Source organism: Mesocricetus auratus, unplaced genomic scaffold (assembly GCF_017639785.1).
Source record: "Mesocricetus auratus isolate SY011 unplaced genomic scaffold, BCM_Maur_2.0 Super-Scaffold_100021, whole genome shotgun sequence".
In the NCBI taxonomy this organism is placed as follows: Eukaryota; Metazoa; Chordata; class Mammalia; order Rodentia; family Cricetidae; genus Mesocricetus; species Mesocricetus auratus.
Window position 1 is genome coordinate 29,692,199 of NW_024429202.1, and position 23,806 is coordinate 29,716,004.

The following is a 23,806-nucleotide window of genomic DNA, read 5'->3' on the forward strand; positions in this document are numbered from 1 at the left end:
AATTGTGTCTGCTCAGATACGACATGGCTCTGGAACTGCCAGCCCACAGCTGCATCCAGCATGTATCCATTTCTGTGCTTCTCCCTGCTTTGTTCAGAAACCACCATCTTACATGTGCATTGTTGTAGATGAGTCCAGCACCCATTTTAATTAATCTTTTTTTAATGCTATGAAAATAATCAGCTCATTTCATCTTAGTTTAAGTCTTTTCTTTTTTTCCTTTTTTACTGCTGTCATTTCTTGTGCTTGTTTTTTCCCCAGTGAGGGTTGTCGAAGAGAAAATACAATGAAGAATGTTGGAAGTCGCAAATATGCATTTAACTCCCTGCAGCTGAAGGCCTTCCCCAAGCATTACAGGCCTCCAGAAGGGACTTACGGAAAAGTTGAGACATGAACACGCGGTTTCCTCTAATTAGCTGTTATGTAATCAATGTGGGTACCCTCTAGAGTCACATATGATTCTTCAAGAAGACCTGAAGGGTTCGTTTTTATTTTTGTGTCTTTAAAAATACTTCACTAAAGAGTCTATGGAGCATGATTTTGTGTTGGAATCTGTAGGGGGTCACGTGTGGCTCAGTAGCGTGGATAGTAATGGCTGCCCTAACAATAGCTTTCAGCTGTAACTACACAGTTAACGCCATAGTTCCTAGAAGAAGCCAGCTTGGTTTGTCTAAAACTTCAGGAGACTTTTCAAATACACACGTAGGTACTGCTCACCCAACTTATTTTTCTATTCAGTAACTCACAGGTGAGCATTGACTTCAAATCTACTTTCAAAAAGTCTGAATGTAAAACAGGAAGTACCTCCCCCACTAAACTTCAGGTTCAGGCAGAGAAGCAGGTGTTAGCTCAGCTTGGGAAAAGATGAGGGAAGTGAGAGAAGCTGGCTGGAGCAGCCCTCAAAGCCACTCTGTGACACCCAGAGTGGAAGGACAGTTTTTCAGTCACATCAGGAGATCACACACCTGGGCCACCCTGCTTCCTACCCCTTCTGCCAGAGCAGTGTCTGCTTGAGACCTCAATCAGCGGTGAGGTCCCAGAACTCTGCCTCCTCATTCGCTCCATGCTTCAGTCACACCACAGGGCATAGCTCCCTTCCTTCTCTGGCAATTGGGACCTTCAGTGTGACTTGTCAGGGGTCTGGGAGACAACTCTCCAGTCGGGGATTTAGGACCATAGAGACAGTAGATAGACACTTAAATATTTTCAGAATAAATCTTTCTAATGATCTTCCAGAAGACCATAAGTCACATTTGAATGTCTAAAAAAAAACCCGTTTTTAGTTTTTGGTTAGCAATGATTGTCATTGCTAGACGACTATTGAGAAACAGTTGAAACTATCCCCTACATTGAGAGCCTGAGAGGGGTTTGTGAGACAGGGAAGTTATGTATTTCATAGACAATTTAGTCTGGTCATCTTTTACAAGGTGATGATGAGTTTTATCTGCACATAGCAGATTTTTTTCCTTAGAGTATATATGTTTTATAAATTTTCTTTATCACAATTTTGTTTACATGTTATTTAAAAGGCTGTAAAAAGAAGTGTATATGGAGTATATCCATGATGCTGATACTAATGACTTGTGAACACCATGGGAATTCTTATAGAAGTCTAGCTAGTTTTCTTTTGGCTCCTTTAGAAACATGTAACAAACTTGGACCTGGGACACTGAGGCATAGACAGGACCAGTCCTTGGACAAGAGTCAGGGAGGGTGCAGGCATCCATTTCTACCAGTGTACAGACGGCCCCCGTGTCCTGGTGCCTGCTGGGAGGGAGATGTCCTCTGCTGAGGGGTGGCTCACTGCCCCGCTCTCAGGGAGTGGCACATGGAAAGTGAGTGGCAGGGAAGCTCTCACCGCCCAACCTCCTGGACGGGGCTGCTCTGCTGGTAGTGGATTCTCCCAAAGCCTCAGTCCTGATCAAAGACCACTGGGGCTTAGAGTGGCTAGCTAAGCCCTTTACCTCTTCCTTGGTCCATTAACTCTTAAGTTTTTAGTTTCCTTTTTTTCTTACTTTGACATCACTGCCTTTTTACATATTTCTTTGAACTTTAAAATTAAATGTTTGCCATGTTCTCCAGCTTTCCTTTCTGTCCGAAGGGCATTACCTGTCCACACTCAAGGGAATAGAGTGTAGCTGGCTCATGTCAGCAGGCTTGCATGTGAATAATTTTCTCAATTCTTGTTTTATAATATGAATCACTGTAAAACTCTGAGACTTGGTTAATCACGGAAAAGATTGTGGCTTCAGTGTTTTCTCTGAAGGCATTGTGACTGGCTTCCAGCGTATCACGCGTCCCAAGCTTGCCAGGAAGGGGCACCTTGCACAGCACGGGCACAGGCAGCTCCTGGCTGCCCCAGGAGGCTGAGTTATTCACTGTAGGTGGGAAGTGGTTTTACTGGTTTCCACAGAGTAGACGTCTCATCCACCATCTGCCCCCATTTAAAAAGGAATGTGCAGTGTCTGGACAGCTGGGAATGCCGTGCCGATCCTGTCAGAGCGCCTGCAGCACAGCTGCTTTTACTTTCCTTTAAAGATGTAAAAATGTTGTATAATACTGTTTATCCCCCTCACTTGTATTTGCCAAGCTTAGTGCATTTAAATACTTTTATTTATTTGTTTGGGACAGTATTAATATATATGAACATATAGTTACTGTTTTATATATTCTTAGCTCATTTAAAGCCATGTATGCTGTAAATGTGCTTGTCTTTAGAAGGATAAATAATAAAAAACTGACAAGAACATTAAACTTGGTCTCCCTTGACTCATTCTCCTACACCGGAAGGAAGTCTACAGCCAACACCAGACTGTAACATTATACCACTAGGCTTTAGTCCCCAGGTTTATAAGCTTGTAGATGGGGGAGACTAAGGTCTTTATAACCATGTTTTTAGTTCATTTGAAATAGGGTGTATGGTTAAGAACAGGGACATAGGCAGACAGTCCTAGACTCCAATCCAAGTTGTGCCTCTCATGGTGAGACTTGGGACAAGGCTGTTTTTGCATGTGCCCACTGTGGAAAACAGATGGTGGCTGTGAAGACCTTGGTCTCATGTGTTCACAAATGTGTGTTCTTTCCTTTCCCTGAGCAACCATGCATCTGTGGGCACCACCGTGGTGTGACTTGCTAAGAAGCACTCTGTTCAAAGCCTGCTGTGTCATCAGCAGCTCATGTTGAGTTTCTGCATCTCCTTCAAGGAACACGTGTCCAGTAACTTCCCTCGGAGATTCCTGGCAATGGAAAGGAATTAAACACAACGTAAATAGTTTGTCTGTCTGAGAATCTACCATTGGTGTAGCCAGTGCTTTCCACTCTTTTCTGGAATGGAGTCTTGCTTCCATTCTTATTTCTTTGAGTCTCTGCAAATATCAAGGCTGCTCTACTGATACATGTGATTTTGTGAAGTTTTTAACAAACATTCTGTTAACTCCTCTATCGTTGCTTGAGGCTTTTAAAGCTGTTGGTTAACTGCGTTTTGGCTATAGAAGTCTTAAATGTTGATTTAATTAAATGTCTTGTTCCCTTTGATGTTTGTTCTGAAATCAAGTTTTGGCTTTTTCAGTGAGGATGACCATGTCCTTATGACAGAAAGTCAGTGTGCCTGTGTTGGGAGACTGGGCGCTGGTGCTCAGTAGCTCCTTCCTGGCATGTAGTGTGCTGTCTAACACTGTTGCTGCTTTCTGCCTTCGCTCTCTTGCTCCAGGATGTTTCATTGTTGTTATTCAGTGTCTTTCGGTTCTTGTTTGCAGTGTTTCAGCGTTTCATTGTGTGTGTGTGTGTGTGTGTGTGTGTGTGTGTTCTCATGGGTGTGTCTGTGTGAGTGGGTATGGGGTTTCTGTCTGATGTCTTCCTCTATTGCCTTATGCAATTGGAAGCTTTTGGCTGCCTACATGCTGGAGAGGCTGAGAACCTGGCAGCAGAAGGGGCAAAGAAGCTGGACGCTCAGAGCAAGAGAACCTGTGATACAGTCTGAGGCTGAAGACCTGGGAGCTCCCAGGACTGTCACTGGTCGGGTGCGTGCTGAACAGCTGAAGTAGGAGTCTGACCTCCACAGGCAATGCAGCAGCAACAGAGACTTCTTAGAGCCTGCAGCACTGCCTGGCTCGCTTCCTCTACTTCTGTTCCATGGGACCCCAGCCTCCTGATGGCGCTGCCCACATCCCTGACCCGTTTTTGCAGTTCCTTCCTGTGTCAGTCATCTCCAAAGTGTCCTTCCTGCACTCAGAAGCAGTGCCTTACTAACCCCAGAGGCCTCGTTCTCAGGTTAATCTGGCAGCCAAGAGCAACCGTCAGAACACCCGTCTCTAAGGCCTGCTCTTCCATCTGGGCGTCCCTTAACTTTCCACCCCCACACACCGTGGTCACTGTGATCTGGAAAACTCCTCACACCCTTTCTTCTTCATTCAAAGCCCTCTATGGTGACTTCACATCAGAAAAAAAAAAGTCCTTTAATATTTTCATCATTTAATTTTTTAATAGTAATTTATTTGTTTCTAATTTATTAAATGTGAATATATTTTATTCATTTTAATAAAGGGTATGCTTATGTTCTTTTAAAGACTATATTATGTGTATGTGGTCAGTCTTACCATTTACCTTTGCATTTGTAAGGGCAAGTGTAATTCTTGTAGTAAAGGAGCTACTCAGAAGTTTAACAGCTGAGGGGCCAGCAAGATGGCTCAACAATAAAAACACTTGACATGAAGCCTGGCATTGAGTTTGATCCCTGGAATCCACATGGTAAAAGGACACTCGCTCTGCATGTATACATGCACTTACCTGTGAAAACACACACACACACACACACACTGAATAAATGGCAAATTTGCAGTGTTTAATTGAATTTTCCTATGTCTGCAACAATGTCTGCACTGTGCTGCCTTTCTTTCCTTGTAACTACCAGTTATTCTAGATGCAATGGGAGACCAAATTCACCAGTTCAAGGAGAGGATAAACCTGGGAGCACAGTGAGTGTTTCTTGGGGACAAGTGAGAGGGTGTCTGTCTTAGTCAGAATTTATACTGCTGCGATGAAACACCGTGACCAAAAAGCAGGTTGAGGTGGGGAGAGTTTGTTTCGCTTACATGTCTACATAACTGGAGGAAGCCAGGGCAGGAACCTGGAGACAGGAGCTGATGCAGGTGTTATAGAGGAGCACTGCTTCCCTCCCTGCCTTCCTCATCCAGCTTTCTTATAGAACCATGGATGGAACCGCCCGCCATGGCTCCCCATCAATCACTAGTGAAGAAAATGCCCTTTGGCTGGATCTTAGGGAGGCATTTTCTGAACTAAGGTTCCCTCCTTTCAGATGACTCCAGCTTGTCAAGTTGTCATAAAACTAGCCATCACAGTATCAGATAAACATGAGGAGGGTCAGGATGATGGGTACATGACTTTATAGTCATTTGATGACAATAAAGATCTGCCTCCTTTCCTCTGTACTGGTTATATTCAATAATGAAAATTACTTCAAGCCCAACACCCAGTAAAAAATCAGAAAATGAAATAAAAAAACTAGTCCAAGGAAATGGCTCAGTGGATGTATGCACTTGTCATCAAGCACAAAGACCTGAATTCTCCTCAGGAACCCATGTGGTGAAAGGAGACCTGACTTCCACAGGGTCTTCTGACCTCCATGAGTGTTACTGCAGGCACACACACCTCGACAAATGTTAGGAAATCTGACAAAATCTAGCATCAAAGAACAAAATGCTTAGGAATAAACAAAAAGGAGAAAATCTAATACACTGAAAACTTTACATTTTTGCTGTGATCAGACGCCAGTAAATGAAAAAGCATCTTGTGGACTAGAGACGTTAACCATGTTCAGATATCAGTGCATTCAGGTGCTCAGGAGGTTAAATGCATTCCCGACTCAAATGCCAACAGCACTTTATTCTTCTAAGAAAGAAAAAAGAATCCATCCTGAAGTAAAACTCTCAAAGGATTCCATATCGCCAAAATAATAATCTTGAAAAAGAACAAAGATGGACTCATTTTCTGATTTCAATTTTTATTATGTTCCAGTAATTAAACAGTAGCATTGGCATGAAGACAGACAGAAGCCAAAAACAAGACTGGGGCTTAGAAACAGCTATACTCTGCATGGTGGAATGTTTTCCCACCAAAGGGCAATGTGGAAAACTAGATATCTACATGAGAAGAATGGGAAGTCAGACCCTTAACTTACATTACACACAAGATTAACTCAAAATGGATCAAAGAGCAAAGCTAAGAGCTAAAACTAATTCCCCAAGGCAAGCTATAATTAGCTCCACTGGGTGGGACAATACTTTTGTGGATATGACTACCAAAAACTCAGCCAGAGTCAACTACCCACTATTAATGGGCAAGGACCTAAAAAGATTTCCTTAAGCAATATGTAAAAGGCAACAAGCATATAAAACATGTGACATCACTAATCAGGGAAATGCCAAACAGAATCACTGGTATACATTCACATCCATATTCTAATGGCCATTCTAGGCCACTAAAAAAGAATAGGAAATAAATCGACAAGGTTATAGGACATTTGTAACAATCCTTGTGTACTGCTTACAAGAATATAAAATAGTGTGGCTGCTGCAAAAAGTATGACAGTGCCTCAAAATAGAATTGCCCTATAACACAGACTGCTACAACTGAAGGGGGGGGTGGTCAGGGATACTTGTATATACATGTTCACAGCAATAGTCAGGAGCTCAAAAGTGGAAACAACCGAGTATCCACTGCTGATTTAGTAGGTAACAAGATAAGGAACATATTACAAAGGAAGGAACTACACTATACACAATGACTGAACCTTGAGGGTATTTTGCTAAAATTAAATTAGCCAGTCCTCATCCCATCCCTGAAAAAACCCACATGCTAAGATTGCATTCATACCAGGCACTTAGGGTACTCAAATTCAGACACAGGAAATAGAATGGTCATACTATAGAGAGCATGCCAAGAGTAAGGTAGGGAAGGCACACTTTACATTTTGTGAGGAGAGTGAAGAATTCTACTGCAGACTGTGCACTCAAGTGTGAATGCACTAAACACTATTAACCTATATATACACTTTAAGATGCTAGGTTCTGTTATTTATATTTAACTAATAACTTGAAATATAGCTACAAATAAGGTATATAAAATTATTTTGAAAGCAAGCCCAGGCCTATGGATGGGAGATAAAATTATAAAACCCTTCAATGAAGACATAGGAGTAAGTTTCTGTAAGTTTGGGCTGGTAAATTTAAGATGGTTTCTTACAGCACACTGAAAGAAAAAAGAAACATTGTAATTTACCCAAATTAAAACTGTTCTTTAACTCTGTGAGTTTGAGGCTGGGCAGGACCGACAGCCTCAAAAACAATACAGAGAAACCCTGTCTCATAAAAACCAAAAAAAAAATTTGTTCTTTAAGCCAAGCATGGTGGTTTGTACCCATAAACTCCAATTCAAGGCTTCATTGTGAGTTCCAGGCCAGCCTGGCCTAAGACCCAGTCCCTAAAACACGTAAGGGCAACACATAAAAATAGTGTGCTTAGTTGCCAGGTGTTGGTGGCACGAGCCTTTAATCCCAGCACTGGGGAGGCAGAGGCAGGTGAATCTCTGTGAATTCCAGACCAGCCTAGTCTACAGACCAAGTTCCAGGATAGCCTCCAAAGCCACAGAGAAACCCTGGCTTGAAAAACAAAACAAAAATCCAAAACCCAAAACAAACAAACAGCATAAAAACAGTGTGCTTCAAAGATAGCATGAGATTGAAAAGGAAAACCAGTGTTTAGGGATGAGGCCCATAACTCATCCAATAAGATTGCGAGTGGAGTAGGCACAGTACACATCAAGATCTAGCCAAGATCACAAAGGTTGGAGTAGGAGCATGACCCAGAAAAGACCAGAGTGCTTCAGTAGGATGTGATTTGTGGGCCCACACACTCCTTTTTGGGCTACAAAGATCTTAAGATGTGGACTTAGGTTGATATTACCCATTATGAGGAGATAGCTGGATTAAATTGAAACCAAGAAACAAATAAGATTAGAAGAACTCTGACAACAGGTTCTACGGTACTAATTGTGTCAGTCACATTATGACCTCCTGAATTAATTCCCAAAACACATTAAACTCTTAGCCCATACTTGTTCAATCAAATGTATCTTCTATAAATGACTTCATATGACAGAATCATTCAGAAACAGCACTTATCCATTTTCTTTAGTGTTCTCTGAAGGGAAATCCTGGTCCAGATGTCAAGCAGATGCAGCAGCTACTTTTCCTACGTTGGCTCTTTTCTGCTAAGGACCAGAGAAAATCCGGGGTAATTTTCATCTTGCTTCAATATAATGTTATCAATATCCTTTTCTTCCTCTGAATCTTGATCTGGTATCCAACTGAAAACAAGCATACATACATTCAATCACATCTGGAATAATTTAATCAAACACAGTTCTGATAAGGGATGTCAGTAACTTTATAAAAGAAGCAAACTCCAGAAGGTGGTGGTGCACTCCTTTAATCCCAGCATTTGGGAGGTAGAGGTAGGGGGATCTCTTTGAGTTTGAGGCCAGCCTGGTCTACAGGCTCCAAAGCTACACAGAGAAACCCTGTCTTGAAAAACTAAAAGAAGCAAACTAGCTTCCAGAAAAATCAAAAACTTGGCTGAGCACGTGGTTAACACCTATAGCCAGCATTCCGGTGGCCAAGGCAGAAATCTGAAAGCACGAGGCTAGCTAGGGCTACCCAATGAGACCTTGTACTGAAAAAGAAAGAAGTGCAAAGCCAGGAAGAAGAAAATGAACGGGGCATTGCAAACAAAAGAAACCACACTTCTTCCTAAGGGCCAACAAAGACTTGCGTCTGTAAAGTTGAAAACACAATTACCTTTTTAAGTTAAGTATACTCAATGAATGTTCTACCAACCCTACTTTTGTAAATTCATATATACTTGATATTTTTAAATAGCAACTGGAAACAATGACACAGGATCATGGTATTAAAAATTCCTGAGTTCCTTCCTCCTAGGCTGACCCCAGGTTCTTTGACCTAAGCCTCTCAATGGAGTCACTTCCAATGGGTCACAGGTGGAAAAATGGGTCTGAAGTCAGTGTAAGGCAGAATTTCAAAGTCAATACAGCTGTTTACAGAAAGGAATTATTTTGGAGACAGGCCCTATCTGTGAGTCTGACAGTCAGACAGACAGCTACTTATTTGGGCACAGCATGAAGCTGCAGTAAGCTTTTAAAAAAATGTATATAAATTATATATTTTTCTGTACTATGCATTGAACATGTTAGGCTAATAGACTGTATAGGAAAACAGGATCCCTCTTGTTGCATTCAAGAAACACACATCAACCTCAAGAACAGACACTACCTCACCTCAGAGTAATGGTACTACATACTCATCAAAGGAAAAATCCACCAAGATGGCATTTCAGTTCTTAACATCTGTGCCTCAAACACAAGGACACCCAAGTTTGAAGAGAACAAAACAAAACAAAACAAAACAAAACAAAACAAAACAAAAACTACTGCTACAACTGAAATCACATACTGACCCTCACATACCAATAGTGTAAGACTTCAATACTTTCACCATTGGACATGTCATCAAGACAAAGCTAAATGGAAATAATGGAGCTAACAGATATTATAAGTCAAATGGACCTAACATATTTACAGAACATTTCACCCAAACACAAAATACACCTTATTCTCTGTACCTCATGAAACTTTCTCTAAAACTGATCACATACTCAGCCACAAAGCAAGTCTCAACAGATAAAAGAAATTTGAAATAATTCCCTGAATCCTATCAGCTATCAGAGCTGGATATCAACAACACCAGAAACAACAGAAACCCATGGAAACTGAACAACTCTCTACTGAATGAAAAATGGGTCAAGAAAGAAAAAAGAAATACTTCTTAGAAATTGAGTGAAAATGAATACACAGCATACCCAAACTTATAGGACACATTGAAAGCAGTGCTGAGGAAAGTTCATAGCATTATACCTACAGAAATAAAAAAACTAAAGAGATCCCATTCTAGCAACTTAACAGCACACCTCAAAGTTCTAGAGCAAAAAAAAAGACACTCAAGAGGAGTAGAAAGCAAGAAATTACTATATTCGTAGATAAGCACCTCATCCAGTCATCAGAGGGGCTTCCCTTGGTAGCAGAGGGGAACAGATGCAGAGACCAGACATTATACAGAGAGTCTAAACTGGAGGTCTCCATCAAATCCTCCCCTCAGAGTCCAGGGAATCCAGTAGAAGAGGAGGAAAGAGGAAAGATTGTAAAAGTCAGAGGGAATGAGTACACCAGAAGAACAAGGCCCTCTGAATCAACTAAACAAGGTATACAATTCTATACATAGATAACAAAAGCTTTTCAAAATGGTTAATCACTTACCATTGATCTTTTACACTCAAAAAATGAATACTGTAAAGCTCTGCAGTATCCTTCCTTCAAACACTGCCGTGGGGATTTTCCTTCCTGTGACACACAAACCAATATGAATACCTGGGAAATTGCTCCACAAAGCACAAGACAACTCTTCTTCTGAAAGAAGTTCTTTAAAAAAAAAAAAAAGTTAACATAAGAAAGTTCTTAATTCCTTTTTAATAATCTTGGTGGTTAAAGAAAAACAAATGTAGCCAGGCGGTGGTGGCGCATGCCTTTAATCCCAGCACTTGGGAGGCAGAAGCAGGTGAATCTCTGTGAGTTCCTCGACCAGCCTGGTCTAGGACGGGTTCCAAAGTTACACAGGGAAAACCTGTCTCAACCCTGCCCCCCACCAAAAAAAATTGCAAAGATTAGTTGAATGCTTTGAGTCTCAGCTTTTAGATTTTATTTTATGTGTCTGAGTGTTTGCCTACATGTACAGATGGGCCCTACATGCAGACCTGGTACGATGGGAGTCAGAAGAGGGTACCAGATCCCCTGGAACTGGAGTTATAGGTGATTATGGGTGCTAGGAACCAAACCCAGGTCATCTGTAAGAGCAACCAGTGCTCTTAACCACTGAGCCATCTGTCTTTCCAGCCCCCAAAGTCTTGAGATTTTTAGAACACATCATTAATGTTTACATAAACCTTCCTGTAGATGAGAACTATGAATTGGATGCCTTAAAATGAGACCCTTTTAGTGTTGGTCCTAAACACTGTCTGTAAATGTTAGTGAGGGGCTGGAGAAATAGTTAAGTGAATAAAGTGCTTGCTGTGGATGATGTCTCCAGTTCAGCACCCACATAAAAAGCTGGGCACTGGAGTGGCAGAGACAGGCAGATCAACCTGGTCTACAGAGCTAGTTCTAGGACAGCCAGAGCTGTTACACAGAGAAACCCTGTCTCGAAAAACAAAACGAAAAAACTGGGGCATGATGGCAGGTGCCTCTACTTCCAGAACTTAGTGGAGACAAGCAGATCTGATATTCTAGCCAGTCAGGTTCAGCGACACACCCAATCTCAAACAGTAAGATGGAGGGACTAGAGATGAGTCAGTGGGCATGAGGGCTTGCTCTTCTGAGGTCAAGATCAGTAAGTGTTCTGTTGATGGAGACACACAGGAAAATCCTGTTGAGTTCCTTTTGGCAGTTCCAACTTTTCTGGCCTCCCAGGAGTCATTACATCTTAAGAAGTCTACCTCAAAATTGGTTCTGGACCCCCTCCGTCCCCCTTCTCCTCACTAGCCCCCAGTGGAACTTTATTTTTTAACATCTGAGTTCATCCTTACTACCCTGCGTTTCTCTGAGCCCCTATAATTTCCATGGCAGCACACAAAATACAGGCTAATGTTGAATTCCTCCCAGAATGCAATACTGTAGGTTTAAGATGGGCTAAAGATCGACAAGGAGAAAATATGGCACACCATAAAGTCACATTAACGTCCATATTCCAGAAGCCAAGGAACCAAAAATCCCCATCACAGATCAAGCAGCCATACGAAGCAGGTACAGACCTCGACGGCTTCCCTTGGAGTGGGAGTCTGGTAGCGAGTGCTTGAGATGGCTTAATGTTTACAAAAACCCGAGACTGGGTGGTGCGCTAGCTATCTCCCATTAAACACCAGAGAGACCTGTCCGAAGTCAGGAGCTAACGCTGCGACCTCCACCCGCGACGTGATCGCCAGGGCAGGCCGCCAGGCCGCCAGTCTTGGCGGAGCTCTTTCCCCGGACGCGTTACCTGGAGCACACAGGCCGACTGCAGTAGACAAGCGCCCAGGTCCTCCTTCACGCCCGCGCACGCGCCGCCCTCCACCTTGTCCTCGTAATAACGGGGCATGGCTGCGCCCGCCGCCCTCGCAACACGGATCCCGGGCTTCCACCCCCGGAGACCGCCCGGACGGGCGTGGGCCACGCCCACCGACAGGGTCAAGGGAAGGGACGTCTTCAACAACTTCCGGCGGGGCGGCGAGAAAGACGTGAGTCTTGAGAGTGTGCGCGTGCGTAGCGGAAGTTGGGCCCATGACGCAAATACGAGGCGCCGTGAGTGCTGGCTACGTAGCGGTAGGGGAAGTAGGCTCCGCGGAGGCTGGGCTCGGCTGCCGGGCGAAGGTGGCAGTAGTCCTGAGCCCAGGGCCTTCAGGTGAGTTCTGTTCCATTCGTGCTGACGGCCGTTTCCACGGACAGCTCGTGGCCTGGCGTCTCAGCGGCCGGGGTAGGGGACAAGCCGGCAGCTCGAGCCCTAGGCCCGCCCTCAGTGGGTAACACCAAAGACGCCCGTTTTCTGGAATCGCAGAAATAGAACCGTTTTTTATCCTAAGCAGATCTGGAAGTTTGCACGGGAGACACATACACCGAAACCTTTACGTTGCTTGTTCTTAACCCAGATGTCACTGGGCCGCGTGTGTTTTTAGTTGACAGCGGACCCACAGGCTTGGGGTAATAGAGAGCAGCTGGCGGGGAGGGGCGGGGCGGGGCGCCTAGGTGTGCTGGCACCTGTGGGAGGGGAGCATGCGGCGGTGAGCAGCGCTCATTCAGCTTCGGACTAGTTGGACTGGACCCAACGCGCTGTTACCCTACCCACCTATTCTGGGAGTAAAACCACCAAGGATTGGAATTTGCATCTTTTTTTTTTATGTGACATTTTGAGTAACCAGGAGCTTGCTGGCCGTCGCTGATGAACTTGTACGAACAGGCTGTGCATTTTACCTTTTCAGTGTCATTGCTTTCAGCTTAAAAGAAGTATTTTGTTGTTGCTGTTTTGTTTTAAATGTTGGCCATTAATAACGTGGAATTTTGAGTCAGAGTTCCGGTCTTTGTTCCATGTCCATGAGGAGGTCATTTCATATGTCTGTGCTGTTTTTTCGTTGCCCTCCACTATTGGTGGTTAGCTGTCAAAGGCTTGACTAAAGTGAAGGGTGGAAAACCATGGACTCGAGATAAGTGGTTTCAGGTGATGCAGAAGAGTGTGGTACTGCCCTTGATAGAAATGCTATTAATACTTGCCAGGCCCTAGAGAAGCCCAGAACCAATCCCATTGCTTCTGGCCCCTAATCCTTCCCGAAGGTAGCAGGAGAAAATATCACAACTCTCAAGTGGAGTGCTAGTTGCCAGACAGTTCTTAAAGGTTACACCTAAGAGAAATGCTTTTTTATTTCATCCAGGAAGATGTTACCAAGTACTTCGGTGAGTTCTTCACTGCAGGGGAATGGAGTCTTGAATTCCAGGGATGCAGCGAGACACACAGCCGGAGCAAAACGCTACAAGTACCTCAGAAGGCTTTTCCGATTTCGGCAGATGGACTTTGAGTTTGCTGCATGGCAGATGCTCTACCTGTTCACTTCCCCACAGAGGGTTTATAGGAACTTTCATTACCGGAAGCAAACAAAGGACCAGTGGGCCAGAGATGACCCTGCTTTCTTGGTCCTCTTAAGTGTCTGGCTCTGTGGTAAGCATGTTAGTTTACAAGCAGTATAGTTGATGAACAAAGGGTTATTCAGATGAAACTTCTTTGGAGTATTTCTTGTGTTGATGTATTATGGGTTAGAATCTGGGGGGAGGTATTTGAAGCTGTCTTCCCCACCCCAACCTTAAAAAGCTGTCAGGAAAGAAAGTAGTGTTCTTCCTGGTTCAGACTCTAACAGGCGCCAGAGTTAACTACTGTATTGGGACACTGAAAAGTAGGGGACAGAATCTACTCCATAGTTGTTGTCATTTCCTTCTTTTTGAGACAGGCTCTAGATATGTAGGCCAGCCTGGCCTTGAACTCGAGATCCTCTTAACTCAGCCTCTTGAGTGCTGGCATTACAGGCATATGCCACCACACTCACTGACTTCAAAGAAAAAAAAAAGCTAATGTGAACCTATACTGAAATGTGTACAAAGAAATGTTAGGGTGGAAAATTACATTTCATAATGGCGCAAATCTGTGAGGCTGGGGGATTGTAGTGGTGGTTTTGTTTGGTTGGCAGGGAGAGAGGCAGAGCGTTGGCAGGACTAGGGGTAGAAACCAGGGACCTCAACATGCCATGCAAGTGCTCTACACAGAGCCACACCCCCTGCTTTCAGAGTAAGGGTACAGAACATACTGATTTGAACTTGAAAAATTGCCTTCAAGTTCTCCTGTACATCAAGGAAGCATCCCAGTCAACTATAAGGTATTGATGTAGGTGCTTTTCACATTTAACTGGATTTAAAAATAAGTCCCATGCCTTCTGCACAGGTGTTTTCTGAATACCCGAGTGTCATGGTAAACAAGCGCATGAATCCAGTTCCTGTACCTGCACTCAAAAGCAGCATTTATTTCTGTATCAGTTGCATATAACACATTTGAGAGTTTTATTTCATTGTCCATATACTGGGCGTACAGATGCCAGGGACTATGTCTTGTACCCTAGAGCATAGCAGTGAATCTTCTCTTTATTTCAGTGTCCACCATAGGATTTGGCTTTGTGCTGGACATGGGATTTTTTGAGACAATAAAGCTGCTCCTGTGGGTTGTATTCATAGATTGTGTAGGTGTTGGCCTTCTGATATCAACATTAATGTGGTAAGTACCATAATGTGGTTTTTTTATATACTGTTGGCCTCTGTTTACTTCAGAGGTACAGTAGCTAATGGAAATTGAATACAAATAGAGTAACTGAAGTGGCCAGATTGACTGCCAAGATCATTGTAACTTGGCCTCCTGTGTCTGTACTACATCAGGAAATACTAATGGGTGCTTATTGTCACTCTAGCAAATCCCAGAGTGTCTGCATCCTGTTAAAGACCGATTTTTGAAGATGGTATATCAGATTCTGCTTGTGTCTGGTTAGCTGGTTTCTGCAGTTGTCAGTGGAGACCTTCTCCAGCTGCGGAACTGCAGGGTGTAGGTGCTTTCACATCTAGAGGGTTATCCATTGGACTCTTTGACATTAAGTTGTTTGTGTTTGAAAAGGGTTTTGGTTTTAATGTGGCTCCTTCCTGCTGAGAAGAAAGCACATCCAGAGGTCGTCAAAGGTCTTCAACTTGCTTCTGTCTGGGGTTGATTGAGCAACAGTAGTTTGGTGTTCAGCTTCCCCCTTCTCTCACAGAGAATGCTCCTGTGTGGTTGGCTTCCTGGACAAAGGCTAGTGGATGCATTAAGTGGACTATGTAGAGGATGAAAACTAAGGAGGAAGCAGAAAAAACTTGATGGACCATTTTTACTCTCAGATGGAGGTCCACATTGCTATCAGTCATTTCTTAGTGTCCTCTACAAATTGGAGTTAATTGTTTCACTAGATGCTTTAAGGGATAGTAGGATGGTAGGTCCTTGGTACCTAGATGAGTGTTTGGTAGATGGTAGCTAGTACTATTTTAAACAAAATGCCAAGGCTGTAATCTATGAGATCAACCTTTTATTTTCCTTTGTAACTGTTGGTTTTCTGGGCTCTGGGTAGTTAATGCTATTATGTATCATTAATCTAAATTTCTAAAACCTAATTGGAGATTAATATTGCTGATATAAGTCAATCAGATACTCGTTGTCAAGCAGCTTATGGGGGAAAAGATATAAAGCTTTCAAGAACAGTTTGTTGCAAGTACAATTCTCTGAGTGTAGTGGGTGGCCACAGAAACCAAGGCATCCTGAAGGTGATTACCTTTGGTTTGTCTCCTATAGTTTGGTCAAGTAGAAAAGGACTCATTCTGCTGTTTGTGAGAACTCAGGTGTCATAAACTTGTGAGGAGTTGGAAGTAGAAACAATGACACCCCCCAAAAACCTCCAAAATTGCCATAGTAACAACACAAGGCTGTGTTTTAGGGGAGATATGAGACACTTGATTCCTGGGTCCAGGGTTTGCAAATGAAGAGACATGGTTATGTGCAGCATCATGGTAGGTCTGGGGACAGTTAACATTTAATGGCTGTGAACTAATGAGCCTTAGAAAATAAATAGCCTTGATGGAATTCAGGGGGAAAAAATGGGCCTTTATGTTCACATCGGCAAGTGTGGGTTGGAGGTTAGAAGAGAGATGGAGAGGAGAGCTAGGAGGCTAAGAATGAAGAAAATCAAGTCAGTTTCACACTGGCAAAGTCTTCAACATGGCAGTGAAGGAGCAGAGAAGTAGGGAAGCCGGAGACAATCAGAGGGACTCAGGTGAAGGAGGGATGCCCAGAACCATGTGGTGGTGGTGGTCGGATGAGGAGAGAATTTAGAGCTTCCATGGTAACGTGATTGGTGGCTAGGGAGTTAGGGCTTAGGAGACTGTGGTAAATGCTGGTGAAGCGTTCTGTGTTGGCCATGCTGAGTCAGGCAGCTGGTGAGATGTTGATGGAGATGATAGCAGCAAACAGGAAGGCAGAGAACTGGAAACCTTCGGACAGTAGTTTGGATTGACACGCGGCCATCTTGGAGGTGGGAAAGAGCAGTCAGTCGCCTCGAAGTTCTCTAGGAAGGAATGTCTGTGCCATTTAAGGGATGCACGGAGGTACAGCAGGAGGGTAGTGATTGTGTAAAAGAACTTCTGGGGGATGAGCTGCATACTACCCACAATCCCTTTATCATTCATAATTATTTTTAAATTTTATAATTTATGTAGTTCCATGTGATAATTTGATTTATGTATATAATGAGTAATGATCAAATCAAGGTAATTAAAGTTTCCATCCCAAACATTTACAACTTATTGGTTGGGGACCTTGAAGTTCTAGCTCTTATAAAATGTCTAGCACCACTGTGCTGTGAGCATTCAAACTCCTTGCTTCTATTTTGATAGCAACAATCCAACCTCCATCAACCCTTCTTTCTTAGCATCTGGTGTCTATGATTCCATTTCCTGGTACTCTGAGGTCAGGGTTTTGTTTTGTTGTTATTTTATCTCTCCTTTCCTGGCTTATTTCACTGATTTTGTAAAATTGAGTGGCACATATTCTTGGCTAAAATAGTATTTGGTGTGTTACAGTTTGTCCAAGTGAAGCACTGTTGTTTTGACTTTTTGATAACTAAGTATAGACTTTACTATCTTCTGCCATGCTTTCTTGATTTAGTGTGTTTGTCTTGTTGTTGTGCTGTTTAAGTTAGGGCCTCACACTATAGCCCAGGCTAGCCTAGAACTTACCATGTAGCCCAAGCTGGCTTTATACTAAAGTTGTTCTGTCTTCACCACCTGCATGCTGAAATTACAGGCATGCACCACCACAGCCTGACGCTGTATCTGTGTTCAATATGTAAGATACTGAATTGAGCTAAAATACAGTGACATATGCTCAGCCATTAAAAGCACTTGCCCAGTTTAATCCTCAGGATTCACATGAGAGAACTAACTTCACAAAGTTGTTTTCAGACTTCATGCTATGGCACCTCCCATAAACAAACACTATAATAAAATGGTATTTAAAATCTAGTAACATAAGAAAGGACATTTCCAGATGTTTGTAGAACAAATGGTCCTTTTCATTGAGGATCTGGACACAATAGCTTTCTGGTAAGTCAAGTTGTAGAACAGTGAGGGAAGCATACGCTGTTCTGTTTGGGCATACCAATAGCCAGCCCTTTCTCCCATTTCCTCCCGTTTCCCTCACTTTTAATGGTAAAAGTCTTGGCCATGAGTATTTACTGGATTTTTGTTTAGTTGGTGGTTTTAGATGAAATCATGATTTTAGTGATGTCATTTAGGCCCCATGGCTTTCAATGTCATCTACACACTACCTTAGACCTTCCTTTCAACTACAGGCTTTGTATACAACTTAATCCTTGTTGGTAATTAAGCACATTTGTCATAGCTGATCCCAATCCCAAGTCTTGCCCGCTCCTTCATTCTCAGAACCACTCTGGCACCACCAACCTGTCTTTGACTGATAGCAATGCTATCTTCCTACCTGCTCAGGGCAAGCCTGTTATGATTTTCTGGCTTCACCTTCAACTAGTGTTGTACACCTCATCACCTCCACTGTTAGGTGACTCTAGTGACAGGCTATTGTCCTCTTGTCTGTGGAGTCTGCAGTCAGATTGGCCACCAAGGAGACCCTGTCAAAACATTTCTGACATTTCTTGCATCTTGACCCTGGCTGCTTCTACAATGAGTGAAAGAGCGAAAAGTCACAAAGTAGCCACAGGCATCTGGAAAGCAGGCTCTCTGTTTCCTTTTATTAGCTACCTGCTCTATTCCTTCCTCCTCACAGGCACACACAGAACTTCAGCTGTGCCAGGCATCATCAGTGCCATGCTTCTTTACCCAAATGTTGAGATTTAAAATCGTACCTCAGCTCTGCCTGTTTGCCATTCTCCTTAGTACCATGCCAGGCTACTCCCACTAGAGGGAAGGCAGAGACATTGACCTGTTTCATTGCTCCATCTCTAGAACTTTGGTGACATGTGGCACCCAGAAGGTGGTTGGTACTGAAAGAACAGGTACATTTGTGTAAGAAGTTGTCATTTTGCTCTTCAGGTTCATCTCCAACAAGTATCTAGTGAAACGCCAGAGCAGAGACTATGATGTGGAGTGGGGATACGCTTTTGATGTGCATCTGAATGCGTTTTATCCACTCCTAGTCATTTTGCATTTTATCCAGCTGTTTTTCATCAACCGTAAGTATTTGTTTCTCAGATGTTCTCAAAGTTCTTGTTGTGTGAAGAGACTCACTATATGTATTTTTTTTTTCTGGCAGATGTTATCCTCACAGACACATTTATTGGATATTTAGTTGGAAATACCTTATGGTTGATTGCTGTTGGCTATTATATCTATGTAACCTTCTTGGGATACAGTGGTAAGTTTTGGTGGTTTACGAATGTAACAGGGAAGGGTGTTAGCAGTGGATTTACAGGGCACTGACAAGACACTATTGTTCACTCCATATGATCTTCATAATTTCATAGGTGTATTCACCTTTTAGCCTACCCACTGTCCACAAGTGGAGTGGCATGTAACATTTGTCATAACTTTAAAGGAGCCATGCTAACTCGTTATTTCTAAGTTACAGGCGGAAGTCTGACTGTTTTCTTGTGTGGATTCCAGCTCTGTGTTATTAACCATGGGCTAGAGAGGAAAAGGCATGGGCTCATAGTTACAAACCTTTCTTTGGTTCTGTGGATGATCCCAGGCCACATTTACAAACTTCCTGCCAAACCTTCTCAGTTATTTTTCCTAATGTGAATGAAGAATACTCTTAGGCTGGGTGAGCGTAGCTCAGTAGAAAACCTGCCTACTGTGTGCAAGGTCCCATAATAGCAAAATCCCATAGCTAAAGCCTAGAGATCTTAAAATTGATCCCACAGAACCATCCACGGTATCACTGGTTCCAGCTCTTCTTTGCTGCTTTGGATGGCTGGGACCTCTGACTGTTCCTCACCCCATGACCAGTTTCCCAGGGATTACTTCACCCCACTTGCCTTGTTTGGGGTACTAGGTTTTTTCTAGCGAATTTTCACAGTATTGTGATCCATAACAGTAAAGCACTGGTTCGCTTAGAGCCTCACAACTGTCAAGCATAGTGTCTAAGAACTAAGTCTAAGAACTGCCTTGGTCAGTGTACGTGGGGAACGGAGTTCAGTTCCCAGCAACCACATGATGGCTCACAACCATCTATAATGAGATCTGTTGCCTTCTTCTGGCCTGCAGGCAGAATACTTATATACATAATAAATCTGTAAGCCTAGTGTTTACAGTGTGTAGTGTCTTAGTTCTTCCCCAAAGTTTGAGTCATTGATTACACCTCAATTTGAGATATGTTGCTTTTGCAATGGAAACACTCCAATGCCCAAAAGTGATTTTGTTCCACGTACATGAAAGTGCCATAATGAGGTCCATTACCTTGCGTACTAGCTTACACTCCTGGGACATGTGTGTAGGTCAGCAGTTCTCATGGGTTATGACTCCTTTGGGGGTCTCATCAGATATCGTACAAATCATATATTTATGACTCATAACAGAAGCAAATTAGTTACGAAGTAGCAATGAAATAATTTTAAGGCTGGAGGTTACCACAGCATGAGGAACTGTATTAAAGGGCTGCAGCATTAGGAAGGTTGATACCACTGGATAGTTGTTGGTCCCTCTACTGAGTTTCTCATCAGCCCTGAATGAGAAGTGTCTGTAGTTCTGCACGTAGCATCATGGTGCTATGCAAACGTGTGCTGCCTCTTTGGCCCCTTGTGGTGAAGAGCCTTGTTTCATCATGTTCATCTTTCAGTCGTATCCTTGTTTCTTTTCCAGCACTGCCATTTTTGAAAAATACAGTAATCCTGCTCTATCCATTTGCACCTCTCGTTGTGCTGTATGGACTGTCGCTGGCCCTGGGATGGAACTTTACCCACATGCTGTGTTCCTTCTACAAGTACAGGGTGAAGTGAAAAGTGACACCAGCATTGTAGCTGAACTGTCTGGTATTGGGGAAGGGATATGCTCTTGTAAAGTCTGTAAATTATCTTTGTAGATATCTTAAAGATGTAAAGTTTACAAATTTGAGCTGATACTAACACTATTGTCTAGACCATTCCTTAAAACCAATCAAATGTACATTTATAATAGATATTTTTAAATTAAAGCATGTAATTGTTTAGTTATTTAACCCAAAGCTATATATAAACTATCAAGGGCACAGTAATGGGCTTGTTGTTGGCAAGATGTACAGACTTATTCAGCCTGCAGTGTGGCTCACACAGGAGCCCCTGTCACTGAAATACAAAACAGTCCCGCAGGGACTACTTTCATTTAAGAACTGCCTGTATGTATATATGGCAGCCACTCTCTCACCAGGATGTCATGTTTCCCTTTTAAAGATTCAAGAGGAACCAGCAACTAGTTAAAAAACAGATGAAGTAAGCACCATAGTAATAGCACTAAAAAAATTCATTCATTCTGTTAAAGACATTTTTATTAGAGGGAATCTTGGTTCAAACTTCTTTATTTCAAATACACATGGACAGTTATAGCAGAGACAGTTATGAAAGGCACAGTCAACAGGACATTATTAGGTTTCAATTATAGCAGCAAACTTGAAAATAAATAATCTGCCTTTAAAAATCCAACAGGTACCTCAAATATTACTGCAGCTATTAACTGTTCAACCCATGAAGACACTGTGAGCAAAGTATGCACAATACATTTGAGGAGGAGAGGAGAAAAGCCTGGTATAACCTAGCAAAGATTCCCTGGGCTGCTCCAAGAACCATCCCCCAGGGCAAAGACAGCCTTTCTGGAGGAAGTGCTCCCACTGAGTGACTTTTCTCACTCCAGGGGGAAACATGACTGTGAGGCTTAGTGGACTCTACACTGAGAAGAATCTGTTGGCAGCACTCTGGACAGTGCTGTCCCAGCAGCCCCTTTATATGGCTCAGGCACCGTGTTTCCAGGAAGTTTTACACCAAGTGCTATTGACTAGTCCAGCTGTACTAGGAACAGCTGTAGGAAGCAGCCTCCCTAGCATCCACAAGAGTTTAGTTGTCCCCATGATGAACCAGCCTGTTGAGAGCAGCTGGAGCCCCAGTGTGCATACTCTACCATGCTCACCCTGCAAGTGGCTCCCTACACACGCTTCCTCCTCCCTCTAACTCGGATTACTGACACTACACAGAGTCACGTGCTGCCTGGAGTGTGCTCTTGCTGCCTGCTTGTTCACACAGGAGCCTTTTTAGGTAGTGTAAAAACTGGGGAAGGGAGCATTTCAGAAACAAGGCTTCATTTAGCTAGTGATGGTACAGGGGCACGGGTAACAAAATCCTTGGTTTGCTTTTTTTTGTCTTTGTAAAAGACTGGTCATCTTTTTAGCATTGTATGTTCACATGCATTAAATTGAGCATATTTAGCATAGCATATATCTGTTAAGGTTAATCATTTAAATCCTTACAACTATCAAAGTTTAAATTTTACAAGCTATAAACGTTGCTACATAGCTTGGGAATGCCCTTTTCTAGAAAAGGATTGAGCTGGGACTTAAGATCCCTTACTAAATGAAGATGATGACAACACAGGCCATGTGACCTGACAGTGTTTAACCTCAATTCTTTTCCTTCAGTTCTGTTTTTCTTCAAGGCTGTGGCAATATGGTAAAAAAAAAAAAAAAAAAAAAAAAGACAAGCACAAATGAGTGAACCAAAACAAAAATAAGCTTCATTAGCAGTTAACGGCTTGGAATCAGAGGTATTATGAAAAGCATCTAAACATGAAACCTTGGTTGGTCCATATAGGGTTTTTGCTGTGCAGGCTGACTAGTGGTTTTAAAAAATTATTCTTATAGCCTAAGCTCTAGCAAGTATGTTCAGCCTGTAGCCCAGGATAGCAATGAATGGCACAATCCAAATTGTAAACATAAAGCTTTTGAACATTTTTGTTTTAGTAACTGAACTGTGTGGTTCTCGAGCGTGAACTCTGTAGACGGCAGCGCCATACTTCAGTGTCAGAAGGTTGGACACGCCTATGAGTCACCATGAAGGCAGGAGGGTTTCTGCTCTTCAGTCTGATCTAAAATACCATAGTTCAAGTACTTCTGGTGGCCCTTAAGTCAGTGTCATTTAACTTCATCTAGGAGAAAAAGATGCCCCACAACCCCACACCCACAGTCTCATCCTGACAGTTGCTTTACAAAACACAAACAATACAAATCTGACTTGTAGTGGAGATGAAGATCTCTGGCACAGAACATTCTAGCTTAGACTCAGGAATGAGTCTATACTGTGTGTCTATCAAAAAAATCAACAAGCTGGACATGGTGATGCATATCAGCACTTGAGAGGCAGAACTGGGAGAACAGAAGTTCAAGGCCAGCCTGGGGTACAAAGTGAGACCCTGTCTTTAAGAAAGAAAAAAGTAACTTACTGCAGGCAATCAAGTGTGAAGACCACTCAGGACTGTCTTAAATTCTTTTTCTATTGCTTGTTACAAACACAACAAATCTAGCAGCTTACCCAAGCTGCTGGGGAGGGCCCCACTTACAAAGCTGCAGTGAAGGTGCTTCCAGGTTGGCCTCCCATCTGAAGACATCCATTTCCAAGCCTGGGTAAGTGGGGGGGGGGGGTTGTGAAGCTGTCCTGGGGCAAAAGGGCTGCAGCTCCTACTTCCTCAGCTGGTCTTAAGGCAGGCCACCTGCAGTCCTTCCTGGTGGCCCCCTCCACTTAAGCCAGGAGTGGTCTTTTGAAGTTCTGTTGCTGCTTTTGTCTCACTTTCCCCAGCCCAACATGGCTCACAAGATTGGATTGGTCACCACAGATAATATCCTTTTGCTAAGTAACAAAACATGACCGTGCATCCTGGTCACAGTTCTTGCCACACTGAGAAGGGAAGGATACTATACAAGGTCATGGAAGGGGTCATCCTTAGAATCCTGCATACCACAAATGACACTATTAACTGGGACAACCTTCTGAACACTCTTTCCACACAGCCAGACTTTTCTTTGAGGGACAGCACT

General features: G+C 43.0%; 3 protein-coding genes across 10 annotated transcripts in view; 2 read left to right on the plus strand and 1 right to left on the minus strand.

Annotated features, from left to right (window-relative positions):
- Positions 1-2,754, plus strand: part of Inpp4a (inositol polyphosphate-4-phosphatase type I A) — a 124,090-nt gene extending 121,336 nt beyond the window's left edge. For all 7 annotated transcript variants that reach the window (XM_021230299.2, XM_040729606.1, XM_021230298.2 and 4 more), the window contains one exon: positions 262-2,754. In XM_021230299.2, coding sequence (XP_021085958.1) covers positions 262-394 — 133 coding nt within the window. In that variant the 3' untranslated portion in view covers positions 395-2,754. The remainder of the gene's footprint in view (positions 1-261) is intronic.
- Positions 2,755-6,002: 3,248 nt separating this feature from the next.
- Positions 6,003-12,379, minus strand: LOC101832031 (cytochrome c oxidase assembly factor 5). Its single transcript, XM_005075389.4, has 3 exons — positions 12,176-12,379; positions 10,405-10,488; positions 6,003-8,382 (listed from the first exon to the last, which is right to left on the minus strand). The coding sequence occupies exons 1-3, from the start codon at positions 12,272-12,274 to the stop codon at positions 8,341-8,343; spliced, it is 225 nt and encodes a 74-aa protein (XP_005075446.1). The 5' UTR covers positions 12,275-12,379; the 3' UTR covers positions 6,003-8,340.
- Positions 12,380-12,436: 57 nt separating this feature from the next.
- Unc50 (unc-50 inner nuclear membrane RNA binding protein) lies at positions 12,437-22,212 on the plus strand. Of its 2 annotated transcripts, none has more exons than XM_005075388.4 (6): positions 12,437-12,577; positions 13,599-13,882; positions 14,863-14,983; positions 18,847-18,986; positions 19,067-19,168; positions 20,614-22,212. In XM_005075388.4, the coding sequence occupies exons 2-6, from the start codon at positions 13,603-13,605 to the stop codon at positions 20,748-20,750; spliced, it is 780 nt and encodes a 259-aa protein (XP_005075445.1). In that variant the 5' UTR covers positions 12,437-12,577; positions 13,599-13,602; the 3' UTR covers positions 20,751-22,212. The 2 variants fall into 2 exon arrangements, with proteins under 2 accessions (XP_005075445.1, XP_040585548.1); XM_040729614.1 differs by lacking the exon at positions 12,437-12,577 and adding an exon at positions 12,852-12,873.
- Positions 22,213-23,806: the final 1,594 nt, after the last annotated feature.

Bases quoted from the DNA above. Each gene is read 5' to 3' on its own strand.
- Unc50 (XM_005075388.4), top strand. From the start codon at position 13,603: ATGTTACCAAGTACTTCGGTGAGTTCTTCACTGCAGGGGAATGGAGTC. The intron at 13,883-14,862 runs GTAAGCATGTTA...TCTTTATTTCAG, and splicing joins CTTAAGTGTCTGGCTCTGTG to TGTCCACCATAGGATTTGGC. The intron at 18,987-19,066 runs GTAAGTATTTGT...TTTTTCTGGCAG, and splicing joins CCAGCTGTTTTTCATCAACC to ATGTTATCCTCACAGACACA.
- LOC101832031 (XM_005075389.4), bottom strand. From the start codon at position 12,274: ATGCCCCGTTATTACGAGGACAAGGTGGAGGGCGGCGCGTGCGCGGGC. The intron at 10,489-12,175 runs GTAACGCGTCCG...TGTGTGTCACAG, and splicing joins AGTCGGCCTGTGTGCTCCAG to GAAGGAAAATCCCCACGGCA. The intron at 8,383-10,404 runs GTAAGTGATTAA...GCTTGTTTTCAG, and splicing joins TTGAGTGTAAAAGATCAATG to TTGGATACCAGATCAAGATT.